The sequence below is a fragment of the Puma concolor genome, chromosome E3, assembly GCF_028749965.1.
Source record: "Puma concolor isolate L17-30 chromosome E3, mPumCon1.1.hap2, whole genome shotgun sequence".
Taxonomy (NCBI): domain Eukaryota; kingdom Metazoa; phylum Chordata; class Mammalia; order Carnivora; family Felidae; genus Puma; species Puma concolor.
In genome coordinates, this window is record NC_141682.1 from 5,215,599 (window position 1) to 5,242,791 (window position 27,193).

The 27,193-nt window shown below is 47.1% G+C and overlaps 2 protein-coding genes across 3 annotated transcripts in view; one reads left to right on the top strand and one right to left on the bottom strand.

The window, feature by feature from the left end:
• Positions 1 to 3,926, top strand: part of DAGLB (diacylglycerol lipase beta) — a 39,266-nt gene extending 35,340 nt beyond the window's left edge. Inside the window, exon 16 of the mRNA XM_086691869.1 lies at positions 1,798 to 3,926. Within this exon, the coding sequence (XP_086547995.1) occupies positions 1,798 to 1,810 (13 nt within the window). The 3' untranslated portion in view covers positions 1,811 to 3,926. The remainder of the gene's footprint in view (positions 1 to 1,797) is intronic.
• Positions 2,069 to 26,211, bottom strand: RAC1 (Rac family small GTPase 1). 2 transcript variants are annotated; one of them, XM_086691876.1, is made up of 7 exons: positions 25,950 to 26,211; positions 15,689 to 15,760; positions 12,896 to 13,013; positions 6,412 to 6,468; positions 4,881 to 4,943; positions 3,956 to 4,115; positions 2,069 to 3,702 (listed from the first exon to the last, which is right to left on the bottom strand). In XM_086691876.1, the coding sequence occupies exons 1-7, from the start codon at positions 25,982 to 25,984 to the stop codon at positions 3,572 to 3,574; spliced, it is 636 nt and encodes a 211-aa protein (XP_086548002.1). In that variant the 5' UTR covers positions 25,985 to 26,211; the 3' UTR covers positions 2,069 to 3,571. The 2 variants fall into 2 exon arrangements, with proteins under 2 accessions (XP_086548002.1, XP_086548003.1); XM_086691877.1 differs by lacking the exon at positions 6,412 to 6,468 and having other exon boundaries at positions 25,950 to 26,208.
• Between the last annotated feature and the right edge of the window lie 982 nt (positions 26,212 to 27,193).

Consider the following 27,193-nt stretch of genomic DNA (forward strand, 5'->3'; position numbering starts at 1 on the left):
AAGACAGATCCCGAGACTGAAAAAGTGGCAGAGAATGAGCAAGAACACCTGAAATTTAAAGGAAAAAAGATGAACTCCAAAGCAGCCAGGCGGCGGCCACCTGCAGAAGGGCAGGCAGGACAGAGGGGGAAGTACAAGGGACAGCAGCCGCACAGGGTGTGCAAGGCGGGGAGACATCCCACACAACTGCAGTGGCCAAGACGTGAGAGCACAGGTTCCCCACATGCTTCTTTCTCAGGAAACACCCGGAGAATGTGTTCGGCAAGAGGAAGCAAGTTAAGAGACAAGGAGCCGGGGGCACCGGCTGGCTCGGTAGGTAGAGCAGTGCCTCCTGATCTTGGGGTCGGAGTCTGAGCCCCACGTTGGAGGTAGAGATTACTAAAAAATAAACTCAAAAAAAAAACAAAAACATCGACACATAAGAAAAGTGGTGGCCAGGGGCGCCTGGGTGGCGCAGTCGGTTAAGCGTCCGGCTTCAGCCAGGTCACGATCTCGCGGTCCGTGAGTTCGAGCCCCGCGTCAGGCTCTGGGCTGATGGCTCAGAGCCTGGAGCCTGTTTCCAATTCTGTGTCTCCCTCTCTCTCTGCCCCTCCCCCGTTCATGCTCTGTCTCTCTCTATCCCAAAAATAAAAAATAAACGTTGAAAAAAAGAAAAGTGGTGGCCAGGGGCGCCTGGGTGGCGCAGTCGGTTAAGCGTCCGACTTCAGTCAGGTCACGATCTTGCGGTCCGTGAGTTCGAGCCCCGCGTCAGGCTCTAGGCTGATGGCTCGGAGCCTGGAGCCTGTTTCCGATTCTGTGTCTCCCTCTCTCTCTGCCCCTCCCCCGTTCACGCTCTGTCTCTCTCTGTCCCCAAAATAAACGTTGAAAAAAAAAAATTAAAAAAAAAAAAAAAGTGGCCAGAGGATTCTGAGACTTTAGGAAAATGCAAATTGCTGAAACTCAGCAAACATCCTGAGGAATTTCGGTATCGGCTGGAAGTCTGCAGTTAAATCGTGAAGCACACAGAGGAGCAAAGTCTTAATTATCCTCAAAGAAACGAGTAGTTGTGCAGCACAGTCCTGTTCCTCAGTGGCTCAGCCAGGCGCATCTGCACAGTGACACGGATGCTAAATAGCAAACACCAACCAGGATCGGGAAGGAAAGGTATGCCGGGGGCGGGGTGCCACTGGGAAAGAGCCGGGGCTCCTGGGAGGACCAGTGGTAACGGCTGAAACTGAAAACCGCAACCGGCACCAAAGTCCTGTGACTTCGCCAGACCCCCACGGAGGGGAGAGGGGCTGGAGGGTGAAGCAAAGAGCCGGCGGTCGCATCAGGCACGCACGCCTCTGTGACGAAGCCTCACCCAGCGGGACGGGTCCAGAGAGCTGGTGGTTTGGATCGGTGAACACGGGGAGATTTGGGGTGGGGAGGGAGCTGGGAACCGCGTGGGGGCTCTGTTCTCCCCCACACCCGGCCCTACGCATCCCTCTTTGCTAAGCAACTGGTGATAAAAACTGGTAGGTAAAAAGCTACATCACTTAGCCGTATGGAGATAAAACGAAGGTTAAAAGAACTCAAACTGGTTGCCTTGGGGGAGGGTGTGATGGGAGACAGCGGTTTTTGTAGCAAACCTTCAGAACTACATGGTCTTGAAACTGCCTTTTAAAAACATCTTTAAAAAATACTCAAAAATAAAGCAATCCTCAGAATGATATAAAGGATTTAGAAAATGGATTCTGACATGACCTGTTCATTGAAGTACCGTTTCAGGCTTAAAGTCATAATCGGCCTCCTTCCCCCTTTTCGGGCTCCCAACAGCCGCCAGCTTTAGCCCAGAGCTCTGGCCCCAGTTGCACGAGCACCCATGTGGACGCCCCACCCGCATCCGAAGGTCCCAAACCCAGCCTGACTCCCCACCGGTCCCTGCTGACTCTTCAGCTTCTCCCCTGGAGGGGCCTCTCCCCGTCCCCCAGCATGAAAACCTGCACTGGAAATAAGTGTTTCCAAGCGCCTAGGATTTCAGGTGAGGCAAACGTACACATACCCCAGGAGGTCGTTCGAGCTCTCAAGAATTCAAGTATTACAGTCATATGATTCAAGGATTTATTAAGTCACACATGCAAAACATAACTGCTAATTGCATTAGCAAAAGATCAATGTAAAAACACTCCACAAGTCTGCAACGGTCAATTTAAAAAACTTTGTTCTAGTGGTTGAAAGGTCCAACCTTGGATTCTTGCCAGCGGGTAAGTTGTACAGAACTTGGTTAGCACGAGCACGGGCTTACAGAACCTCACAGACCCAAAGGAACGTGGTTGATTAGGCAGAGCGACAGGAAGCGTGTGTCCGGGGGAAGGCGGCGAGGAGGAGGGTCAGCATTAGTCAAGGTACAGTACTGGTGATCTGGCAAGACAGTGATGTTACGAAAGTTCATAGTTTAGGAATATCTAAAATATTTCAAAAACTGTAAAGCTGCAACACATGATTTTTACACCTAGTTACTAGAAAACTAAGGAAAGCGCTTATTAGCTCTGAGTAAAGTAACAAGGGAACAGGAATGCACTTTCACTAACCTACAAAAAAAAAAAGTCTAATGCATTATCAGAAAGATTTTATAATACAAGGAGGCATATTGCTCATTAAGAAGGGGTTCTATAAGAAAAGCACTAAGTCAGCAACTATGGGAACGACCAGTTCAAAGATGAATTAAATGCCCGATCTCAGGAGGGATGGAGTCTAAGAAAAAAAGCTTAAAACACTTAGTGATGATACCGACCTTTCATCATTTACTGCATCTGACAGAAATTAACCTTTTTAAGATTTTACCCGTGACACTTTCAGTTTAGTAATGACGTGCACAGTGTAGTGTTTTGTCAGAATACTGTCTTCGTCCTCTGATCGCGTCCCGTGGCCCACACACCCTCCCCAAGTGCCCACGGCCACAGCGGACCCTTTCATCACACGGGCGGGAGCCAGAGGGCGGTTCCAAATCTCAGCAAAAGCGAATACACTACTTAAAAAAAAAAAAAAAAAAAAAAAAAATCTCACTACAAAATCAAAAAGATTGATCAGAGAGCTGAGTCATTACGCTCGTTCCAGGAGGACACACAGCTCGGTGCTGGGGGTGGCCGGGCTGCGCCAGGCGGCCGCCAGTCTCCGGAAGGAGGCTGGGGGCTCTCCCGGCAGAGATCAGCCAGCAGGGGTCTGTGCGTCCGAACTTGAGAGGCTGGCTGCGGTCTCTTCTCAAGACAAAGGTCTTAAACGGTTTAGTGCTTAGTGTTCTCAGCACAACAATGCAATTTAGTTCACAAGGTATTTTGGCAACTCTTAATCTGAGCAAGAATAGGGGCTTCTGAAAAATAAGGCTTTAAAAAAGCTTACCATTTTAGGGCTAAATTTTAATATAATGTGAAAGTTTGAAGTCTTACACTTTAAACAAACAAAACCTAAAAATTACTGATTGGTTCAAAATGGTTTTATGGAAAAACTAATCTGTAACAAAAACTTGGCATTGAGTGCGAAGGCTCCACCATTTTTGAGCAAAGCGTACAAAGGTTCTGAGGGGGGCAGGGCAGGAGAGGGGCCCGGACATTTACAACAGCAGGCATTTTCTCTTCCTCTTCTTGACGGGAGGGGGGCAGAGAACCGCTCGAATAGCTTCATCAAACACTGTCTTGAGGCCTCGCTGCGTGAGCGCCGAGCACTCCAGGTATTTTACAGCACCTGCCGGGAGACAGCCTCTTTCAGCCCCGCTCTTCTCACCCGGACAAGGACGAAGAAGCAGCTCCCCGGGCCCCGCCACCTGCCGGCACGTGTGGCCCAGCGGAGCAGCCCTGACCCTGCACCCACCTGGTGAGCGTCACCACGACCCTGAGTCGGAAAACACGCTCTCTACTTCCCCAGACTGGAGTCCAGTCTGTCACGAAAATAAAACCCGCGCAAAGAAAGCAGACGTGAAAATGCAAGGATTTCCTACCGATCTCCTTCGCCATGGCCAAACCCTGCGGGTAGGTGATGGGAGTCAGCTTTTTCTCCTTCAGCTTCTCAATCGTGTCTTTGTCGTCCCTGAGGTCAAGTTTAGTTCCCACCAAGATGATGGGGGTGTTGGGACAGTGGTGTCGCACTTCAGGGTACCACTAGATGCAAGAGAGAAGAAAGTCATGACACGTTCCCCTCCCTCATGAACTTTCTTTGCCTAAACGATACCCATCCGGGTGCCCAACTGACCCCACCACCCCACCTTAGTCCCTCAGCGCTTTTGGCAGGACCGCCCCCCCTGCCGTGCTCACGCCACCCTCCCCTTCAATACTTTCAAGAACCACAGGCCTGCCTACCTGTGGGTGTTTGATCAGCAAACCAGGATTCCAAGACTAAGACCCAACAGAACAGGCTCTACTTGTCCGTGTTGGGGGGGAGGGGGTAGGAAGGGAAGGTCTTCCTTCCCCAAAAAACTATCTTTTGGTAAAATGGGTCAAGCTCTTACATGAACTCTGAGAATCCTACCTACATATATTCAACAGTGAGCATGAATTATGTGGACTGAGGTCTTAGCCCTGCCACCACTACTCTCACTGGACACATCCCTGATCACAACGAACATCCCGCGCATGGCACTTTTCACTGGAAGTGTGTGAAAGACGCAGGAGAGGAAAGTCATGGCCGCTGTTTTAGCAGATGACTCCATCAGATGGACTCGAAAGTGTTATTTTAACAAGGGATGCAGCGTTTCTGAATCAGACCCTGAACTTTAGAATTCTACATAATAAAGTCAATGATTTCAAAAATTGATCTACCTAAAGTAGAATTACAAAATCATTAAAATTTCTATCACTAAATGGTAGTTTCACCTCCCAAAGATGACACTATGTAACAAAACATTGGTCTAAAACATCCCGGCTTACCTTTGCTCGAACATTTTCAAATGACGCAGGACTCACAAGAGAAAAGCAAATTAAGAATACATCCTATAAAGAGGAAAGAGAGGCATTTAGAAATGATCTCACAGTGACGAGCGCGCTTTGCTTCGTAAACACTGTGGGGACGATTCACGAGACGAAGTGCATGTTATGCACCGTCAGTCCGTGTCTAAAGCTCACTCCCTGGTTACAACCCTTCAGTTCTGTCAGAAGCTCCCAGACCAGAACCAGCACATGAAGCAGCCAGCTACTTACGAGAAGAGGGGAGAGGATTTACTAGAATGTGCTAGCATTTCCTAGAGACTGGAGAGGCCTCCAATCAGACCCCCAGGAGGCCTCTTCCTTCACACTCCCAACTCCCACTGGCAACTTTAATGCTCTTATTTATATACAGGGACCAAACCAGGGTCAAGGTACCACTCATTTCTGTAAAACGTGGTCTGTTTTTCAAAAGCAGAGTCGATTTTAAAAAACATGTATAAATGGCACGCTTTTCATTAAGCTCCCGGGTGCACATTAAGTACACTTTCAGTTGACCACTGGTTTGCAATTAAACTGCTTTAAGAACTGCCACCGGGGTCCCCAGCACAGAGTGGGGTCCGGCTGTTCGCTGAGCACCTTCCGCCGTGACGGAGGTTCCCGGGTGTAAGCGGCATCTTCCCGGCTGTCGGTTCTGAGCCCCGAGCAGGGCTCTGGAGGACTCGACGCTGGGCAGTCGTAGCCGAAATAAAGATTCAGAGGAAAAGTCCGTGCAGAATAAATACCTGGAAGAATTTCCGACTAAACATAAAACCTCTGCCCCACTCTATTGTGTCGAGTCAAATTTAAATATTTAGCTGTATTTAAAATGCCTAAGAGTTTCTAAAATGCTAGGTTTATAAATCCCTTTCCTAGAAAAAGGCAATTCTGCTACTTTGTGAAATGTATCTTCTCCCAAGCTAACACAATTCCCAAGCTAGCACTTTCAATCATCCAGCTGATCCCTTGTACCTGGAAAGGGAAAGAAACATCCCACACAACAGCTTTTTATAAATGACATTTAACAAACGCTAGCGCATGCACAGGCTCGTCGGAGAATCACCGCGGCAGGTCGGCACCGGGTTACATCATTTGGAAGCAGGGAGAGGTTAGCTCAGCCGCAGAGCCGCGCCCCGGACACCAGAGACACCAGGGGACACCAAAGCGGAGGAGGAGGCGCCCGCAGCCATGCTCAGTCCCGCTCCACGGTGGGTGGGCGTCACGTGGAGCCTCGACGGCCTGGGAGGCCCCTCACGAAGGTCCCTCCTTCCACGCGGGAGGAGGGAAGCAAGCAGTTCACAAACTGCTTTAATTCGAGCTAGTAGGTAAACTGTCTCGCTCCACTGAAAGCACATTTCATCAAGCAAAACCCAACCTCGAGTGAAGTGAACACAAAGCACTCAAGGAACGTGGGGCTCGAGAGGAAATCCTGGGGAACTAAGTGAAACGAGAGAACAGATAAAGCTTGAAACTGAGGTCGACTGAAAGTTTTACATACGGCAATCGGCTTGTCTTTGCCCCTGGAGGTTATATCCTTACCATACGTTTCTCCAACCTAGTAATGCATGAGAACTGTGTTTGAGTTTAGTAAAAACTGAGGAAAGTAAAAGTCAACACAATCCATTATTTCTTCTTCATCAGAATCCTGTCTCAACCCTCCCAAAGGATCCAAAAGCAGAGGACTATCTAGCATCTGTGACGCCAAACCCCACCGAAACTCCATCACACCTGTAAAGGCCATGATGAAGACAGAGGTCAGGCACACTCTGGTGGGGGGGGGGGGGGGCTACCCACAGGAGCACACAGAAGGTTCCTGTTCCGGCAGCAGCGCCACCATGCCTGATGACACAAATGCCCGCCCGAGGAAGCGCACGGGCTCTGTCCACTCAGGAAACGTGCAGAAAGCGTGCGTTCCTCCTTAGCAAAGGCGTGTCCGTGCGTCCATTAGCAAGAGACACACGGGTCAAAGATCTCTGTCCATGTTCCGAGACACAGGCCCAGTGGCAGCAGCCACCAACGGGAGGCGCACCTGTCCATAGGACTGGGCCTCTGGGAGGAAAGGGCCCCAAGAAGCGCTGCTGGGTCTGCGCTGTGACGGTGACAAGGCTGGCGCTCACTCTCCCCCCAAATTCCGCCAAGTGCGGATCGAATTCAGGGAGCTAGAGGACCTGAGTGAACGGTGTCAATGCACTGAGACCTTGAACTGCGCACCCCCCCGCAAGCCCCTGCAGCTCTGGACGGGACGGCCACCCAGAGGGGACGGCACCTCCAGCGGCCACCACAGGGCTTTCAATTCGCCCCTGTTGCAACAAAAATCGAAAGAAAGACTTGCTCTTCAAGCAACACAGAACCCCACACGTCTTTTAACAGATGAACAAGAGAATTATTTTAATTTCCTCTCTCTCCAGCTTCTCTGACCCACGACTCTGAGAATATTAAAGTTGCCACTTTCACCTATGGGCTACTTTTAAAAAGATTTGTGCTCCCGACTCTTTATGGTGACACAGGGACCCCTGGGGATTGGCCACAAAAACGCAGCTCCAAAATATCCTCCAACCACATCTGTTCTACCTTTTTCAATTTTTAAAACGTATTTTTTGATCAAGAAACATGCTTTTCCATCCTATGTTAACATTCCACCATCTGCCCGTTCCCTTCTCCTCCTTCCCCCAGCCTAAATAAGGCTTTAAAAAGGTGTAAAGAATAATGTGGTAATTCTTCTAAAACAATGACATGGAAATCATAAAACGTCTAGTCCTTCTGACACTTCGCTCTTCCAGGAGGGATTCATTGCAGCCTTGGCCTCCCAACCAGACACCCCGCACAGACTCCTGCTGCTCGACCTTGGCAGGTGTCTCGATGTCCACGGGGGTCCCCGGAGGCCGGAGCTCCATGGCAGGGCTGCCTGCAGCAGGACTGGCCCAGCCTTCCTCCCAGTGTGTCCTGGAGCCTCTTTATTCTGCCCGGGCCTCCCCAGGCCACGGGCTCCCCTTCCCTCTGGCCCGGACACTGCTCTCCTCACACCGGCAGCCGACTCCCGACCACACAGGCTCCCGCCAGGCCTTCAGTGACTGCTCCGGGTCACAAACACCGCTCCCTCACTGGCCAGGTCCACCGCCTCCACCAGGCATGCGCCTCCACCAGGCATGCGGAGGGCACCACGGAGAGGTTCCTGGCGGAACGGGAGGGGACTCGGGGGTGGCTGGGATCTCCCAACTCCAAACACCCTAGCGCTGCTCGTGCACGTGCGCGCTCTCTCTCTCCCTCTCATTTCCTTCTCTTCTTAAGGCCTTCCGCCCGGCTTTTACTTTCAGGCCTGGAATAGTTCTTCCTACAGACACTCTAGGAACCGGGCAAAGGACCAGGGCGCAAACAGGACAGAGCAAAGATGCTGTGTGTGTGGCACCCACGGGGAGCTGCTCAGGAGAAAGAGCAGGACAGCCCCGAACCCCAGGAGCCAGGCTACGGCGGGTTCCCACTGAATGTGACAATCTCCCAGAGCGCCCACGTCAGACCACGCAACCATGCTGACACGAGACCAGAAGCAAAGAAACGAATAGAAGACCACTTAATCTTGTCTAGCCACAAACACAAGGTCACCGTGCAAACTATAGAAACCCCAAACGCCCCCCTCTTGCAGCCAACGAGACTGTGTGACGGTGTCTGCACCAGTCACAGATTTGGCCCCAGAACTACCCTACTTCCTGCCAGCACCCAATCCAGAGCAAGCCCTCACCCAAATCACACACCCCGCAGTCCCCGAGGTGCAGGTCTCCTTTGGGGCACAGGAACAAACCCGACTTTGTTCAAGCCACAGGTGTGTTCCTAGTGACCTGTGGCCGGAGGACACAGGTAGAGGCGGCCACCCGAACAAAGCAGAAAAAGCCAGGTGAAAATCCGAACGGCCAAGCCAAACACAGCCATTCTCCTTGCCTCCGCGCCACCACCCGGCACTCCCGAGCTGAGCGCACACACACCCCAGGTCCCCGTAGGCCCCCACAGGCCCGGACACAAGAGGCCCGGCGCCTTGGGCAGCACAGGCCTCTCCGGACCCGCACGGAGCTCAGGCCTCGTGACCCCGACGAGGCACACAGGTTCCCACTCACTCATACCACGTCCTGGTCAAAAAGGCAAATGCAGCTGACTCGACACGACGCACGATGCTGGGCCCGAGCACTACACGGGTCACGCTGCCATGGTGACAAATCAACTCAAGACACACACAAAGAATGTGCAGGAGAGCAGGCTCCTCGTCGGGCCTACTTCAAATGCAGGACTCAAACTCCCAACCGTGAGATCAAGAGCCCAACATTTATCCCACCAAACCATCATGAGCCCCTATTACGGCACATTTTTAAAAAGAGAATATAAAGATAACTTATTAAAGGATAGGAAAGCCCTAAAGATTACTTAATTTATTTTTTTTTTTAATTTTTTTTTCAACGTTTATTTATTTATCTTTGGGACAGAGAGAGACAGAGCATGAACGGGGGAGGGGCAGCGAGAGAGGGAGACACAGAATCGGAAACAGGCTCCAGGCTCCGAGCCATCAGCCCAGAGCCTGACGCGGGGCTCGAACTCACGGACCGCGAGATCGTGACCTGGCTGAAGTCGGCCGCTTAGATTACTTTAGAAAAATAAAACTTTCGAGGGCAATCTCTACTGAACAGGACTACCTGCTCGCCATCTTCTGGAGAACGCAGAAACGAATGCCTTAAACAGACCTAACTTCGCCACCCAAGCTGCCCAACAGAGGACAGCAGCATTAAATGCCCACAGGAAACATGACATCTATTTTGGGGGGTCGCCAAGCCCTAAGGGTGACATGTGGATACAAAATCGTCTACCGGCCCTTCAGGGGAGGTCTGAGCACAGTCACGGACAAGCCACATAAACAGGCCTTGTAGAGCCAACAACCAGAGACCACGTTCCAGTCAGTACAAAGTTCAGAGGCACCCCCGCTGCCAAGGTGCCAGCCGGCAGCCACCGGGCCTGCTCCCCCTGCAGGGACAGTGTGGCCCAAAGGAAGGAGACCTTCCAGGCACCAATCTCCGCATTTGGGGCCGCCCCCCCGGGAGCCAATGAAACGTCCTCATCCGCAGGAGGCCAGCGGGCGCATCTTTAACTGCTACACAGCCGCTCTCCTCTCTGCTCAAAGTGCCCAGGACACCCGTCTGCTGGCGCGTGATGTGTCACACAGCACGTGTGAGCCATCTGAGGGCTAGAGTCGTGCCTCACCCCCTTAGCCGTTCAAGTGTCTGGCAGGAAAAGAGCACCTTACACAGAAGGGACACAGAAAGTTTAAGTCCTGCCCCAGAAGGACAACACCCTGCGGCTTGATTCAATCTGTCACTTTACCTGCGTGTGTTCTGGCATACAGAGCAGGGACCTTGCCAAGTCACCTTTGACTTACTGTGAGCCACTCCCTCAGAGAGAAAGGCCACACCCTGCCCGGACCCATGAGTCACAGGAGGTGGCTCTCACTTCTCAGAAGTGACACCCCACCCTTCCAGATGGATCCAGTGGGTTAAAGACTCCTACTCTGTCTGTCAACAGGTTAGCAAATCCATTTAAAATCTGGAATTATCAAGCACCCATTGGGGACAGAAGAGTTTCCTAAACATGTTGAAGAACTCAAACCATTTGGTGATTATGAACTGATTTTCAAACCTTAATCAGTTAATTTTTAGCTGGAGATTAACTGAGCACTCACTCATTCAAACCTCCCATTTTATAGTTCTGGTTACAATTCAATTGAAGGACAATCAGCAAAAATCTACAGCTCAAAGCAACTGGATTTGGCAATTCCTCCAGGAGAAAATAAATACAGGAGACAATGACTGTTGCATTCTAAAACTGTACTCAAAAGTATAAAAAACTATCATTACTAAAAACGGGAAGTTAAATTTAAAAACAAAAGATTTGGGAAGACTAGAACTATGGTTATGTTCACCCACACTACGCCCCCAAGACGGTGACGGTCAGGTCCATCCAAGGGTTGACTCCTGCCTTCTCCAGGGTGTCTCCTTGACCCTGACCCCTCTGGTCATCCGGAGTTGCTGAGAGCACGCACAGCAACTTCTAGTCATTTGGGCCCAGCCAGCTGGGACGTGAAGAGCTCTCCAGATGTGCGTCTTCACCGCAGCAACACTGGAGTGTCTGTGACGTACCTGGACCCTTCTGTTAGCTTTATACATACTGCTCGTCTAATCCTATGTCGAGACAGGTGACAACTAGAGCCCTGAGGAAATCTGCCAGGGTCACAGAGCTGGGAAGCAAGGGCGCAGGGTGGAAACCTAAGGAGTCTGTGCTAGTGCGTATTCCTTTGGCTGGTTAGCCACTTGAGTCTCCAGAGTTATTTTCAAATACTTTTAAGACGAAGAACAAATGTGTAATGAGAGAAGCACACGATGCAAATAAGACAATTCCTAATTTAAAGAAAAGAGGCCTCTAAGCATATTTCCACCAACTCTCATTAGCTTTTGGTACACGGATCATTTAATCGTCTGAAATGGAAGCAAAACAATCTAGAAGTTTTTCTGACTGGACACTGTGGATATAATTTTACAAAACCGAAACCTGATTCTACACTGAGAAGATGTAAGTGCTAAAGCCAAAGGGTGGCTCAGACGGTTAAGCGTCTGACTTCGGCTCAGATTGTGATCTCATGGTTCATGAGTTCGAGCCCTGCATGTGTCTCTGTCAGCACAGAACCTGCTTCAAATCCTTGGTCTCCCTTCTCTCTCTGCCCTTGCATCTGCCGCCCCCCACCCGTGCTCGCAAAAATAAACATTAAAATAATGATAATAATAAAGCCATAGAAAAAGGAGCATGAGTAACATAGAAAAATATTATTAAAGAGCATCTGGCTGGCTCAGTCGGTGGAACGTATGGCTCTTGATCTCAGATTCGTGAGCATGAAGCCCAATTAAAATTAAAAAAATAAAAAGAAAGAAAAATAATATTAAACCCAAAAGACAAGTCACTAACTTGATTTTCAAAAACCTTAATCCTAACAGGGCACCTGGGCGGTTCAGTCAGTTAAGCATCCGACTCTTGATTTTGGCTCAGGTCATGATCTCCCAGTTCAGGAGGTCGAGCCCCTCACTGGGCTCTGCGCTGAGGGAGCAGACCCTGCTGGGAATTCTCTCTGCCCCTCCCCTGTACACACTCTCACTCTCAAAATAAATAAATATTTAAAGGGTGGGGGGGGGGGCGCCTGGGTGGCTCAGTTGGTTAGGAGTCTGACTTTGGCTCAGGTCATGATCTCATGGTTCATGAGTTCAAGCCCCGCATCAGGCTCTGTTGCTGACAGCTCAGAGCCTGGAGCCTGCTTTGGATTCTGTGTCTCCCTCTCTCTCTGCCCCTCCCCTGCTCACACTCTAGCTCTCAAAAAATAAACATTAAAAAAAATTCTAATAAATACATATATAAACAAATTGCAACAATGGAAGCATGTAAACTGCACAGCACCATATTCTATACCAGGTTAAGACCAGAGAAATGAGAACAAGCCAACTCTGGGTTCGCACGTAGGGGACACATGCTACTGAACTAACATGAGCTTGCTACTACTCAGGATGCCCCAAAGATGGCGATACAGCAGACCCCTGAACAACATGGGGGGTGGTGGGGGGGAAGCGTAAGGGGTGCTGACCCCCCCCATGCAATCAAAAGTTCCCAAAATTTAATGGCCTGCTACTGACTGGAAGCCTTACCAGTAACATCAACAGTCATATGTTAAGTGCATTAGGTACTGCGTTCTTACACTAAAGTAAGCCAGAGAAAAAATTTCCCTCAGATCTGGAGGAAGAAACATACTCACTGAAATGTACCGACAGGCCTAGTCTAAGCGGACATGTGGAGTTCAAATGTGTTGTTCACGGGCCAACTGTGCAAGCAAACCCACAGGTCATGTGCAATTTCATATTCGGAAATCATATATTCTAAAGGACACATTAAAAATCAGTCACGATCCTTACTGTTTGCGGATAGGATAAGGGACGTAATCTGTCATAATCTTCTTGTCCAGCTGTATCCCATAAGCCCAGATTCACCGGTTTTCCATCCACCATAACATTGGCAGAGTAGTTGTCAAAGCTGCAGAATGGAGTAAAAATGGTTAGTCTTTAGCCATGGAGCATTGGGCACAGATCAGGGACTCGAGTGACTGTCCCAGCGAGGGCCCCAGAGGAGATGCACCAAGGCCAGGTGCAGTCTGGGGGTTGCCGGGCCAGGGGGCAGAGCTAATGTTGGAGGGAAACTGGGAGGAGTGTAAGGGAAACAAACCAACACCTGGAGAAACTCGCCCAAGAAACAAAGGACAAGCTCCTCAATGTACCCGAAACAAAGCAGTGGCAGCAACAGGAACCTCTGCCTCTTCAACAGGACATTAAGATTCTTCTGCCCCAGAGAAACAGAGTATAAAATCAGTCCCTCTCTTTCAAATCCCACTTGCTGAGATTTTTCACATCCACATGTGGCTCATCTTCAGCAAGGTGGCGCGGCACAGAGCCACCGCACTGAGTCAGGGCGACAATTAGTCGAGTCGTGGTCATCCAGCCAGGCCTGCGACCCAAGCGCGAAGAGAACACAAAATGAACCTGATGTGAGAGGCTGTGGTGGACCGTTTCAGAGTGAGTGTACTGGGTTACATGCATACCAAGTCACCCCAGTGATTACTTAACGATAAGCAGAGGCCCAGGAAAGCCTGGCTGACAGACAGAAAGTAAGGTGGACTTCCACAAAACCAAAGCAAACCACAAGTACCACCAAGTACTTCATTAAAAAGAAAACCTGGCATTGCCATTCAAACCAGGGCAAGTACCAAACAGGACCCAATACAGCAGCCTGTAAGATACAATTTTGGAAGCCACCTTCACACACTCTCGACACTGAAACTCAGGGACTTCCTAAACTGCGACAGCAAAGCCGAAGTCTGAGTAAGGCTCCGATGTGGCTTAACGAACATTAACGACCACACTAGCTCCCATGAAGACAAGGTCTGGGGTATCGTAATTTCTGCTTCTGTGAGAAAAGGACAGATTATTCAAATGAACAAGATCATGACTTTTTTATCTGGGAAAAAGAATCACGTGCCCGCCTCCTATTGTACCAAAAAATAAATTCTAAATGAATCAAAGATTAAAGTGTTAGCCACAAAAGTCTAGAAAACATACTTTTGCATCACTGAAGTAGGAATGGTCTTCCTAAGCAGGACATAAAACTCCATGCAGGTAGAGTGGCATATTTACATAAACACCTCAAACTTCTTAGGGCGCCTGGGGGGCTTAGTCTGTTGACCGTCTGACTTTGGTTCAGGTCATGATCTCACGGTTCACGGGTTCAAGTCCTGCATCGGGCTCTGTGCTACCAGTGCGGAGCCTGCTTCGGATCCTCTGTCCCTCCCGCTCTCTCTGCCCCTCCCCTGCTCATGCTTGTTCTAGAAAATAAATACTAAAAAAAAATTTTTAAACAAAAAAAAGTCAAACTTCTTTTTGGCAGAAGACCTCATAATGAAGTTCAAAGAGACAGAGGGCAAAGGAGAGACAGAGGAATTGATATTTCTTGTACACAGAAGTTCCATCAGTAAGAAAAAAATCTCAATAAAAAAATAAGCAAAGGATTTCAACAGTCCATCCACACAAGACTACAAATGGACAGTGAACATTTGAGGGATTTCAACCCCACCGGGGATCAGAAATGCAAATGAGAAAGTAACTTTTTCAACTCCTGTCACCCACAGTCCAACCAGAGGAGCCGGCTTCAGTCACAGCTGGTCCAAGTACAGCCTTTGGGCAGCACATGGGTAGTTAACCTATCAGAAATCGAAATATCCATTCCCTCTGGATTTGGCACACCTCCACTTGTCATCATCTATCACATGTGCACAAAGACGTGTGCAATGATGTTCAACACGGCAAAAAAAACCCAAACAAACCCCATGACCAGTGTACTGTATCAGCTACAGTAGTTCAAAGTCACCTACAGTGATCATGATTTAGTTCTACCTACATGTGTAGATTAGGAAAGTCCCCACCATAAAACCAGAACAACACGGACAGTATGATCCCACTTCTGCAAAACTTTGGGCAACACTGCAGCGCACATGTTATGCTCGACAAGGTCAGCATGGGTGGGACTTGAGGTGTTTCCTCTACTAGGATGGCAGCTGTGAGGACAGAGCAGGGTGACGTGCTACACGGGGCTCCCTAGTAATCCTATCATCGGAAAAACACTTCCATCTCCACCCAATTCTGCTGCGGAGAGGGAATAAACAGCTCAGTGGCCAATTCCGTCCTCCCGTAACTGCCCCCAGCACCACCCTGTTTCAGTTCCACAGCCTGATAACTCAACAGTGACATGGAACCACTGGGATCACTTGCCAAAAAAGGCCAATCACAATAGAACAGACTATTTCATGTTCTGGCTCCTTGATCCTTCACACACAGATGCTCGAGTGCCAAATTTATATGAAACTCTTACTGTATCCAGTCTTCACACTTCGGTTTGTTAACTTTGTTTCCTGAATGTCTAAAAACCAATTAGGAAAGCTGTGTGTTTCATCACAATGCAGAAACTTTACATCAGATTAAGTATTTTTTAAAAGCCCGATTCTCTTATTAATCAGACTTTGGTCAATGTTCACGTTTAAGTGGAAAACTAATCAGATCTGTTCATGTAAGAATTAAGAATGCCTTCACAGCAAAACAAAGGTCAAAAGAACTAAAAAAACACATCACAAGTAAATTCCTTATTTAACTCCAGATACTTACACAGTGGGGATATATTCTCCAGGAAACGCATTGGTTGTGTAACTGATCAGTAGGCACGTTTTACCTACAGCTCTAAGGAAAGAGAAAAACAATGATATAAGTTGCTTAGTCAACATGAATGTAATTCTTTCATTATTCTGTTAAACTTACAGGAAAAAAATCAAGAAGTATACACCAAGTACTTAGCATTAAACAGTTTCTGTAACCTTCTACTGAAGCCTACACATTTTCTATCCTGAAATTTAAAGTAAACAAACTCGAATTTCTCAAAAAGGAGCCTTCCTGCACTGCTTAGGAATTAGCATTCACAGAACCAGCTGTTAATTAAGCACAGGTTGAAGAGGAACGATAGTTTAAAACGGAAAGTCTCTTCTGCGACTATGTGTAGGAGTCTCTCATCTGAGCATCTTCAATTCTATCCTCAAATCACTTTGATGCGTCCTAATATGCAAACACAGCCTTCCTCTGCAACTTCCACTTGGCTGCTAAGTAATACATTTTGCAGCCTCAGAGTGGTAGCTCAAACCCACCACCTTTTAAAGCCTTCCCTCTGGCACCAGTAGTGACTGTTCTCTTAACAGAGTGCTTAGTCACTAACCACCGCACACAGAACTGTGAGCCACAAAGAGCCATACAGAACTCACTTTAACTCATCTGTATTCATTTGCCACTCTGCAACCCCCATCCTCACACATCACCATAAGCCTTTAGAGCGGCTAACACAATATATTCCAGACATATTAACTAATGGCTCAGGGACGCTGGCATAAACTTTGCAAAGCTGCAAAGAGGAGAAAGTAAAAAAGAATCGTGTAGAAATTCTCCAGAGACAGAAGGCCCTCCCGCACCACTAGTGGGGGATACAATGTACCACGGGGCAGAGGTCAGACTGGTGGCTTGGAGTCTTCCAACCACTTGAAATTTTCATAAGAATATATCACCTACAAATTAAGATCACTGTGCCCTTAGCCAAAAAATGAGTTCCAAATTTGATATTTCTCAGGGTGAATTCAGGGGCTTCTGAGAGCCTGTGTCCCCGGCCTAAGTTTTCACTAAATGCTCTCCTTACTATACTTGATCTTAGCCAGAAGGCTGAGAAGCGATATAAATGCTCTCCTCACACAATGAAGCTCTGAGCTGTAAGAATTTGTTGTCCAGTCGCAACTACTATGAATTAGGATTCACCATAAAGAAGTTAAGTGCTTTTCTATTTTCTTAGCACTCTTAGCTTAAGGCAAAAACCTCTCTGCGAAGACAGATTACAGGCCCATCCGGTTTGCCAATACTTGTTTTACTCATAACATTATTAAGGGCTTAAAAATTAGAACTCCCCCACCCTGAAGACCTCACAGACTCAAACATTACATTACATCATCAGGAAGTAGCTCCCAACTCCTAAAGGCTTTCTCAACAAAAATGACTCATTGACCATACATTTTGTTAAAAGCTTACAATGTCAAACCTATATAAGCAGGAGGCGGAGATCCATAGTCATTAGCCTAGATTTGAGACCTGGGACCTACTCTATATCACTTACTAGGCTGGACTTTTTTGTAAGTTTCAACTCCCTTATGCCTCAGTTTTTTCAACTGTAAAATGGATGCAAAACTACCAACTCCATCACAAAACTACTGAAAGCATGAATTCTATTTCAATCTATACCAACAAAGTGTGTGCTATGCAAGGAAGTATACCAGGTACTGAAGATATTCCAAGGAACAAAACTTCATGGAATTTGTGCAGTTATTTTTTTTTTTAATGTTTGTTCATTTTTTGAGAGAGAGTGAGACGGAGTGTGAGCGGAGGAGGGACAGAGAGAGACGGAGACCCAGAAACTGAAGCAGGCTCCCCAGGCTCTGAGCTGACAAGCACAGAGCCTGACACAGGGCTAGAACTCACGGATGCAAGATCATGACCTGAGTCGAGGTCAGATGCCCAACAAACTGAGCCACCCAGGTGCCCCATTTGTGCAGTTATTAAAGTAAAAAAATGAAGAGTGCATGGGGCACCTGGGTGGCTCGCTCTGTTAAGCATGAGACTACTGATCTTGGCTCAGGTCAAGATCTCACGGTTCGAGGGACCAAGCCCTACATTGACAGCACAGAGCCTGATTGGGATTCTCCCTCTCCCTCTCTCTGCCCCACTCACACTCTCTCTCAAAATAAATAAATAAAGGGGCGCCTGGGTGGCGCAGTCGGTTAAGCGTCCGACTTCAGCCAGGTCACGATCTCGCGGTCCGTGAGTTCGAGCCCCGCGTCAGGCTCTGGGCTGATGGCTCAGAGCCTGGAGCCTGTTTCCGATTCTGTGTCTCCCTCTCTCTCTGCCCCTCCCCCGTTCATGCTCTGTCTCTCTCTGTCCCAAAAATAAATAAACGTTGAAAAAAAAAAATTAAAAAAAAAAAAAAAAGAAAAAAAATAAATAAAACTTAAAAAAAAAAAAATAGGGGCGCCTGGGTGGCTCAGTCGGTTGAGCATCCAACTTCAGCTCAGGTCATGATCTCACAGTTTGTGAGTTCAAGCCCCGTGTCAGGCTCTGTGTTGACGGCTCAGAGCCTGGAGCCTGCTTCAGATTCTATGTCTCCCTCTTTCTTTGCTCCCCCACCCCCACACTCTGTCTCTCTCAAAAATAAGTAAACATTTAAAAAAAAAACTCGAAGAAAAAATGAAGAGTGCAGTCATTAGTGTTACTAAAGATGGTCTGGGGGATGCCTGGCTGGCTCAGTCCCTATAGCATCTAGCTCTTGATCTCAGGGTCCTGAGTTTGAGCCCCACGTTGGGTGTAGAGCCTACTTTAAAAAAAAAAAAAAAAAAAAAAAGGTATCTTTAGGGGCATCTGGGTGGCTCAGTGGGTTAAGCAACAGACTTTTAATTTCAGCTCAGGTCTTGATCTCGGTGTCGGGAGTTCAAGCCTTGCATTTGGTTCCACACTGGGTGTGAAGCCTACTTTAAAAAAGGCGAGGGGGCAGTGACGGGGGGGGGGGGGGGGGGGGGCGCGCCTGGGTGGCTCAGTTGGTTCAGCATCTGACTTCAGCTCAGATCATGATCTCACAGCTCGTGAGCTCAAGCCCCATGTAAGGTTTTGTGCTAACAGCTCAGAGCCTGGAGCTTGCTTTGGATTCTGTGTCGCCCTCTTTCTCTGCCCCTCCCCTGCTTGTACTCTGTCTCTCTCTCAAACATAAACATTAAAAGAAAAATTTTTTAAGATGCAAAGGGATCTAACCTAGTCTTGGAGCTGATAGAGGTCGCAATGTATGCTGAAACCTAGGAGGAATGGGGACATGACAGGAGGAACATTCTAGGCAAAAACAGCAGCATTGATGGGGAGGCCCAGAAGCCCAGCACAACTGAAGAACCAAGAACTAAGGGGGAAGCAGCAAAGGAAACTCTGAGGAGGCTGTCATCTCTTCTTGTTAAGGACATGGGACTTGATCCTACTCAGGAAGTCCCAGAAAGTTTTTAGTTGCCAAGAAACCATTAAATTTGCATTTTTAGAAGCAGCCTCCAAGTGCAGTGTGGAAAAGAGGACTGAGGAAGGAAGCTGGGACTGGAGACAGAAAAACAAGAGTGGTTTGAACCAACGAGGGAGATTCAGGGTAAAAAGAAGTGGGCCATTTCTAGAGCTTCCTAGGCGTGCGGCAGAACAAGATGGCCCAGCCATGGGCTGGATGTGATAGCTGAGGAAGAGAACAGAGTCTAACGCCATCATTGCTGAGCCTCTTTTCAAAATTACAAATGTGTGAAAATGTAATAGTTACTGCCTCTTAACATCAAGGATAAGAGGCTATAAAGGTTTTAACGGTTATGATAAAACGTCATAGTAGTACTTCCTTTAAGAGTACTGTCCCAAAGCTCTTCCATATGTATAGGAACAAAGCCATTACTATAAATATGACCCACTCTGTTTCAAAAGCTCTAAGATCTTGGGGCGCCTGGGTGGCTCAGTCGGTTAAGTGTCCAACTTCGGCTCAGGTCGTGATCTCACAGTCCGTGAGTTCGAGCCCTGCGTTGGGCTCTGTGCTGACAGCTCAGAGCCTGGAGCCTGTTTTGGATTCTGTGTCTCCCTCTCTGACCCTCCCCTGTTCATGCTCTGTCTCTGTCTCAAAAATAAACGTTAAAAAAATTTTTTTCTTTAAAAAGAGGTGGACGCCTAACGGACATTGCCATCGGGCGCCCCAAAACTCAACCAGTTTTTAATAATAATAATAAAAAAAAAAAAACCAAAAGCTCTAAGATCTCTTTTCCTGAAACTTCACCTTTAGCCGAGGCATCATCTTTTGAAAGGTTTAACTGCAAAGGAATTCAAGGTATTGGCATACCCTGATAGGCTGAAATTTTATTACCAACCATTACAGCTATAAACTAATCTGTAAGAAATTATTAAATTCTAAAATTCCGACTTAATTAAGTACATGTCCAAACGGTGATTTAAATATTTACTTAGTTTTAAAAAAACAGATAAAAAGAAAAAAATAATGGTGATTTACCTCCCATTAGTGTTATTTATCCACTCCTTTTAAAAACACTCCACAAATAAACTCTAGAGGCCAAAGTCAACACAGCTCCCACGCGACGAATGGAAGCTGCATTTGGTCACAACCTTGACTGATGCGGCCAAGAACCTCTGAAAGTTACTATCTGGTTTGGAATTTCCACTTTTATATATGCTACCACTGAGTTCAACCTCTTTTTAATCCTTGAAAGCTGCCACAACTGTAGAAAATGAACACGAATCTACTGAAAGAAAGTTCATGTAACATTTTTTTAAGCCTATCTGTGCCTTTCCTGCTCTAGTAGAAATTACAAAGATTAAAGCCAGTAACTCATGTTCCTATTATGTTCTCCATTTTCCCATTAGGAGAACTTCAAGGAAACGTTTAAAATTTGGAGGGTAGGGGCGCCTACCTATTGGGTGGCTCAATAGGCTGAGTGTCTCTGAGTTTGACTCAGCTCATGATTTCATGGTTCATGAGTTCTCCCACATCAGGCTTGCTGCTGTCAGTGCAGAGCCCCGCTTCAGATCCTATCCCCCTCTCTCCCTGCTCCTCCCCCACTCGCGCTCTCTCAAAAATCAACAAACGTTTAAAAAAAAAAAAAAAGATACACTGATCTTAGGACTCAAAGACCAGATTTCTCCAATGAGAAAATAAGGAGCCTGTATTGCTGTCTAAAAGTACCTAGATCCTGGGGCACCTGGGTGGCTCAGTTAAGCGGCGGAATTCAGCTCAGGTCATGATCTCATGCTCATGAGTGCAAGCCCCGCATCAGGCTCTGCGCCCACAGCATGGGGCCTGATGGTTGGGATGGTTTCCCCCCCAACCCCTCCCGCAACTCCCACCACTTGCACGCACTTTCTAATAAACTTTAAAAAACAATAAAAATTTAAAAAGGTACCTAGTTCTTAACGATATATTAATAGAACATAGTGGAATGTGAAAGTATTAAATATATATTCATATTTATTGCATCAATGAAAGACCCTGAATGAAAGTCCTCAATTTACCCTGTGAAATGGGGTTTGGGAACTCTCCAATTGTAGGCCTTCAGTAAATGCATAACCATGCAAAGAATAAATTCAGGAAATACATGAATAGAGTAGTTTAGCACACAAAAACACAAAACCTAATGTGAAATTTTGATATTGTCACTAACAGGGACATCATAACCAACTTAGGAAAACCAGCCATTATCACCATTGGAGGCTTCAAAAAATTCAAAAACTGGGTAGCTTCTAGAACCCTCAAGGCTGAAGATGTTACCCCTAAGAGAGTCCAATTCTGAAGTAGCCTTTAAGCTACAGAGGAAACCCTCCCCCTTCTAGAAACACCAAACCCAATCCTAGAATAGTTATTATCTGGATCTGCGGAAGATACAAAAAAGTTCAAAAAAGACTTTTTATCTAACTGCATATCAGCCTCATTCTTCTTCAAAATCAAATCCTCTTAAAATATGCCCTGATAATGGGAAGATATGTCAATATCAATATAGCAAAATATTGATTACAAAATCTAAGTGGCAGGTGTTCACTACACAATTCTTTCAACTTTTCTGTATCTCTGAAGCTTTTCATATTTAGATGTGGAAGGAAAAATATTCCTCTGATGACATGCGGCAATTGCCCTGGTAGCAGGATTCCTGATAAAACATCTCCTTTTTAGGAAGACTAAAAATTACAAGAACTACCTGGTGAGGCAGAGGTGAAAAAGTAGGAGGCACTAATACATTAGATGATTAATGCAAAAGAAAGATCATAAAAAGTGGCTTTAAGTTCTCTAAAAATGGATTCCTGATACTCCTCTAATGAATCCAACACCAAACTTTTACTGGGATTATCATTTGAAAGTTAAAAAAAAAAAAAAAAAAAAAGCATACGTATAATTTTAACCACCAAGATCAGAGTCAAACAACAAATCTAAACTTAGGGGCGCCTGGGTGGCTCAGGTCATGATCTCACAGTTCATGAGTTCTAGCCCCACATCAGGCTCTGTGCGGACAGCTCAGAGCCTGGAACCTGCTTTGGATTCTGTGTAGCCCTCCCTCTCTGCCCCTCCCCTGCTCACACTCTCTCTCTCAAAAATAAATAAATATTAAAAAAAATTTTTTTTTAAACAAATCTAAACTTAGAAGCCAGTGCAGAATTCAAACACCTTTACAACAGGTCAAACACAAACATATGGAACCCCATGCTCAAGGCAAAACACACAGACAATTCACGAAGCACTTAAATTCATGGATCGGACCATCAGTGATTGTTCAATGGAAACAAGTAGAGAGGAACTGGTGCATTCCTAAAAAGATGACATCATCATGGAAGGTATTTTTTATGCTCAACTAAAAACATTCCTGGACAGCAATGCCTAAATTAGACACTGGGCTGGAGAGACTACTAGCCCAATCTGGAGTGAACTAAGAGGGGCTTCATTCACTCCCAGCCTTCTGGTCAACCAAAGCCAAAACAACACTATTAAAAATGGTTTAGGGGTGCCTGGGTGGCATCCAAATCTTGATTTTGGCTCAGGTGGTGATCTCTCGGTTCATGAGTTTGAGCCCCATGTCAGGCTCTGGATACTGTAGAGCCTACTTAGGATCTTCTCTCCCTCTCTCTCTCTCTGTCCCTCCCCTGCTCACTCATGCCTTCTCTCTCAAAATAAATAAACATTTAAAAAAATGGTTTAGGGAGAGACACCTGGGTGACTCAGTCAGTTAAGCCTCCCAACTCTTGATTTCAACTCAGGTCATGATCTCATGGTTCGTGGGTTCAAGCCCCATATCAGCCTCTGTGCTAACGGTGCAGAGCCTGCTTGGGTTAGGGTTAGGGTTAGTCTCTCTCTCTCAAAATAAAATTTAAAAACATTAAAAACTTCTTTTTTGAATGGTTTAGCAATATCTGAATGTGAGATGCTGTCTTACCTAAGTAAAACTGAGAGAATCTTGGGGGCAGATGTCCATCAAATAAGAATGACAGACCCCGTGTTCAAGAAGGACTAACAGAATTAGGACCAAGAGAAGGATTAATAGCATAAAAAGTATCAAAATTTCAACTCACATTTTGTACTCAATGCCAACTGAATTGCTATATAGAAAATAATCCATAAGAAGAATATAGGCTAATTGATCCTAGTTATAATATGATTATGACATGGCTTCTAACTGTAGTTCCCAAGAATATTTTTTTAAATAAGGAAGCTTGCAATTTGTGCAATTTCAATTTGCCTTTACTGCTTAAACTGCCCTTAATTGCCTCAGATTCCCCACCATGGAGTTCTCTGCCCCACAAAATGTAGACCTACATTTACAGCTTTAACAACTTTTGAATAAAAGAACATTCCAACCATATCATCAGGCTGATGTTTTGTTTGGGTAAAAGCAGAAAAATATTTTTGGTATGGAAAATTATGTGTCTAAATTTTTCACTGAAGTAACGTTTGCTATATGCCGTCCCTTAAAGTAATAGAGGGAGCACATGGCTGGCTCAGTTGGCAGAGCATGCGACTCTTGATCATGGGGTCGTGAGTTCGAGCTCCACACTGGGTGTAGAGATTACCTGAATAAATGAATAAATCTTTAAAAATAAATACCTTACATTTTTTTAATCCACTTTTAACAGGATTCTTAGCCCCCCAGTCTACATCAATGTCAAATACGAAAAAAACTAACTGAAAACTTTAAGCCAAGCCAAGAACTGTCTTATGCCTACCACTCCACTCCCCTCACAGAGTCCCTCAGTGCCTCGGAGTAAGAGAAACAGCACGTACTCCGCACAGGGCAGACACCTGGGAGGCACTTCATATCCAGCATCTGGTTTAATCCTCACAAATTCAACTTGAGGCACCTGTCTTGTGGAGGATGACTGATATGCCCAGGGTTTTCCCCTAAGCAGCGGGGAAGAGACTTGAAGGAAGGATCCAGATCCCACAGTAGGCGTTCAACAAGTATGCGACTAGATAAACAAGCCAATACAAACAGCAGAGGTCCATAATCTGTAAGCGTTAAATATATCTGCTGTGCTTATGTTTTAGTTCCAGAAATTTTCAATTAAGGATATTACATAGGATATTACTAGGGTTATTGAATTATCAGCAATTTGGCGTTTTTAAAAAGTAGTATCATTTCATATTCTAAGCATTACTGATTGAACATTTTTAATTTTTAATATTTTCTGGTATTTTTTTTTAACGTTTATTCATTTTTGAGAGACAGAACATGAGCAGGGGGAGGGGCAGAGAGACAGAATCTGAAGCAAGATCCAGGCTCCGAGCTGTCAGCACAGAGCCTGATGAGGGGCTTGAACTCCTGAACCACGAGATCATGACGCGAGCTGAAGTTGGACGCTCAACCAACTGAGCCACCCAGACGTCCCAACATTTTTAATTTTTAAGAGAAATTCACTTAAAGCGTTAAGACAACTTGATAAACGTTTAAACTTCAACTTCACTTAAACAGTTTACTGACTTCCCTATTAAGTAACTGAACATTCCCCCCCACCCTGATGAAAATAAAACTTTCTTCTGAAGGGTTTAAAAAAAAAAAAAAAAGGGTACCATACATATTCCCAAATAGGTGGGAGGTGTAATTGTTGGCTATATACATAGAACCATGAAGTGTTAATGTTTCGCATGTTGACTCTGACAAATCCCAGATGGGCATCTTTTAAAAATCAGTTCAACTGTACCCACATCTGAATTAGCTGTGGAAACAATTTCTAATGTCTAATTTGCAACTATCTAAACAAAGCCAATTCACAACTGGAGAGGCATAAAAGCCACATCAGTCCTAATGACAAGTTTGGGGAATATTAATCAAAAGAGAGAGCGATGCCAGAACGCTTCCTTCGACTTTACAAAACTTGAAAAATGCACCCACTGCCTTCTGAATTTCATGAAACTGGTAGTAATTCTTGGAGCTTCCTTGTTAACACTCAACTACTCTAGCCCTGCTGAGACACACAATTTTGCTCGGATTACACTGAGATTCTTGTTTCTATGGGAGGAGGAAAAAAAAACTGCATAAGCCAAGTCTTGTCTTCCTCTAGGGCCTGTAACCACCACAGACAGTAATGAAAAGAAATGCCTTGAGTCACAGGGCAGCTCCGCTCAGGGAGCCTGTTCTGCTACATCCCATACCTAACGCAAGAAGCGAAAGCCAATTTTTTTTTTTTTTTTATGACCACACCACGTTCAGAGAAAAGAACAGTCTTAATCACACCCGACTCCTCGCAGCTAGATTCTCAGAAGTTTCTCCACGTTAAGAGCAAAAATAATCACCTAAAAAAAAAAAATCTTAACAAGTGGCCAAGTGCAAGCGGAAGATAGCCCGTGGTAAATCAGTTTAGGGCCACCAAACCCGCCCAGGCAAACATTCGTCCGGTATTATCGACCTGACCGCCGGGACACACGGAAGCTCTCAACCGGGCTCGAGAGGTTGATGTAAAAGCCCAGAAAGGGTCGTTTTCTGAGAAAGGCAACTCCAAGCCCACCGGTGTCCAGGCGGACTAGGGAGGGTGGCGGCGCGGCTGGGGGGTCCCACCCGGCGATCAGCGGGCCCGACAGAAGGCGGGAGGGTGGAGTTCACTTTTCCCTCCGGCCGCGGGTCGGCGACCCCCTCCCCCACCAAAAAAAAAAAAAAGGTGGGGGGGTAGCCGGAACCAGGCCCGTGCCGGCCAGTCCCGGGGGTAGTGAGGGGCGGCCCGCGCCCCACGCCACGCGCGGCAGAGAGGCCGGCTCCGACCCCGGGCGAGCCCGCCCGGCCCCGACCCGCGCACTCACCCGTCTCCCACCACCACACACTTGATGGCCTGCATCTGGGCCGCTCGCTGGGCCGCGGCGGCGGCCGGGCGCTGAGGCGAGAAGCGGCGCACTCGGGGCGCGGCGGGCGGGCGGGCGCGCGGCTGCGGGCGGCGGGGCGCGGAGTGCCGGGGCCGCTGTCCACGCCGCCTCGCCCTCCGCCAACGGGAAGCCGGAGCCCAGCAGCGGCCACCACCCAAAGCTGGGGAAAACTGCGGAGAAACAGGAAATGGCCGCTCCACTCACATCCGGTCTCCCCTCCCCCCCCCCCGCGCGGGCGCGCCGCTCCCAGGCTCCGGGGCGGGGTCGCTCCTGCCCGCGCGCCTCCCGAGCTTCCTGCCGGCTTCGGGGATGCTCGGGAGACGCTCGGGAGCGCTCGGCTCAATTCGAGGACGCTCGGCTCGGGGGCGGGGCGCGGGGCCGGCCGGCGGCCATCTTCGTGCCGCCTGATGATTGGCCTAAGTCTAGCCTTCTTCTGTGATATCCTTAACTTAGGAGAGGAGGAGGTTCCTCCTGAAAATTCGGAACCTGAAACTCTAAAGAAGGAAATACCACACTACCATTTTTCAAAGAAAACTCCTGTTCATTAGGTCAAAAATATGTTGAAATTTGTTCGCTCACGTATGCATTTTGTTTCCAGCATGCTGAGCGTTTACTATGCCCTATGCTTTGTACGAGTTCTGGAGATAATGTTCTGTAGGCCGACCATTAAGGTGCCAATATTTGGGATATTTGCTTTCAGTTCTCCCTTCCTTCCTTCCTTCCTTTTGCAGGCTCCATGTCCACCGTGGGGCTTGAACTCATGACCCTGAGATCAAGAGTCGCCTGCTCTACCAACTGAGCCAGTCAGGAGTCCCTCTTAGTTACTTACGTATGCAACCGCATGTTGTATGTATGTATGTATGTATGTATGCATGCATGTATGTAATCTACACCTAAGGTGGAGCTCGAACTCAAAATTCCATGATCAAGAGTTGTAAGCTCCTCCAGCTGAGAGAGCCAGGCGCACCTGTAACAACATGTTTTATTTATTTAAAAAAAAAAATTTTTTTTTTTAACGTTTATTTATTTTTGAGACAGAGAGAGACAGCATGAATGGGGGAGGGTCAGAGAGAGGGAGACACAGAATCCGAAACAGGCTCCAGGCTCTGAGCTGTCAGCACAGAGCCCGGCGCGGGGCTCATACCCACGGACTGCGAGATCATGACCTGAGCCGAAGTCGGCCG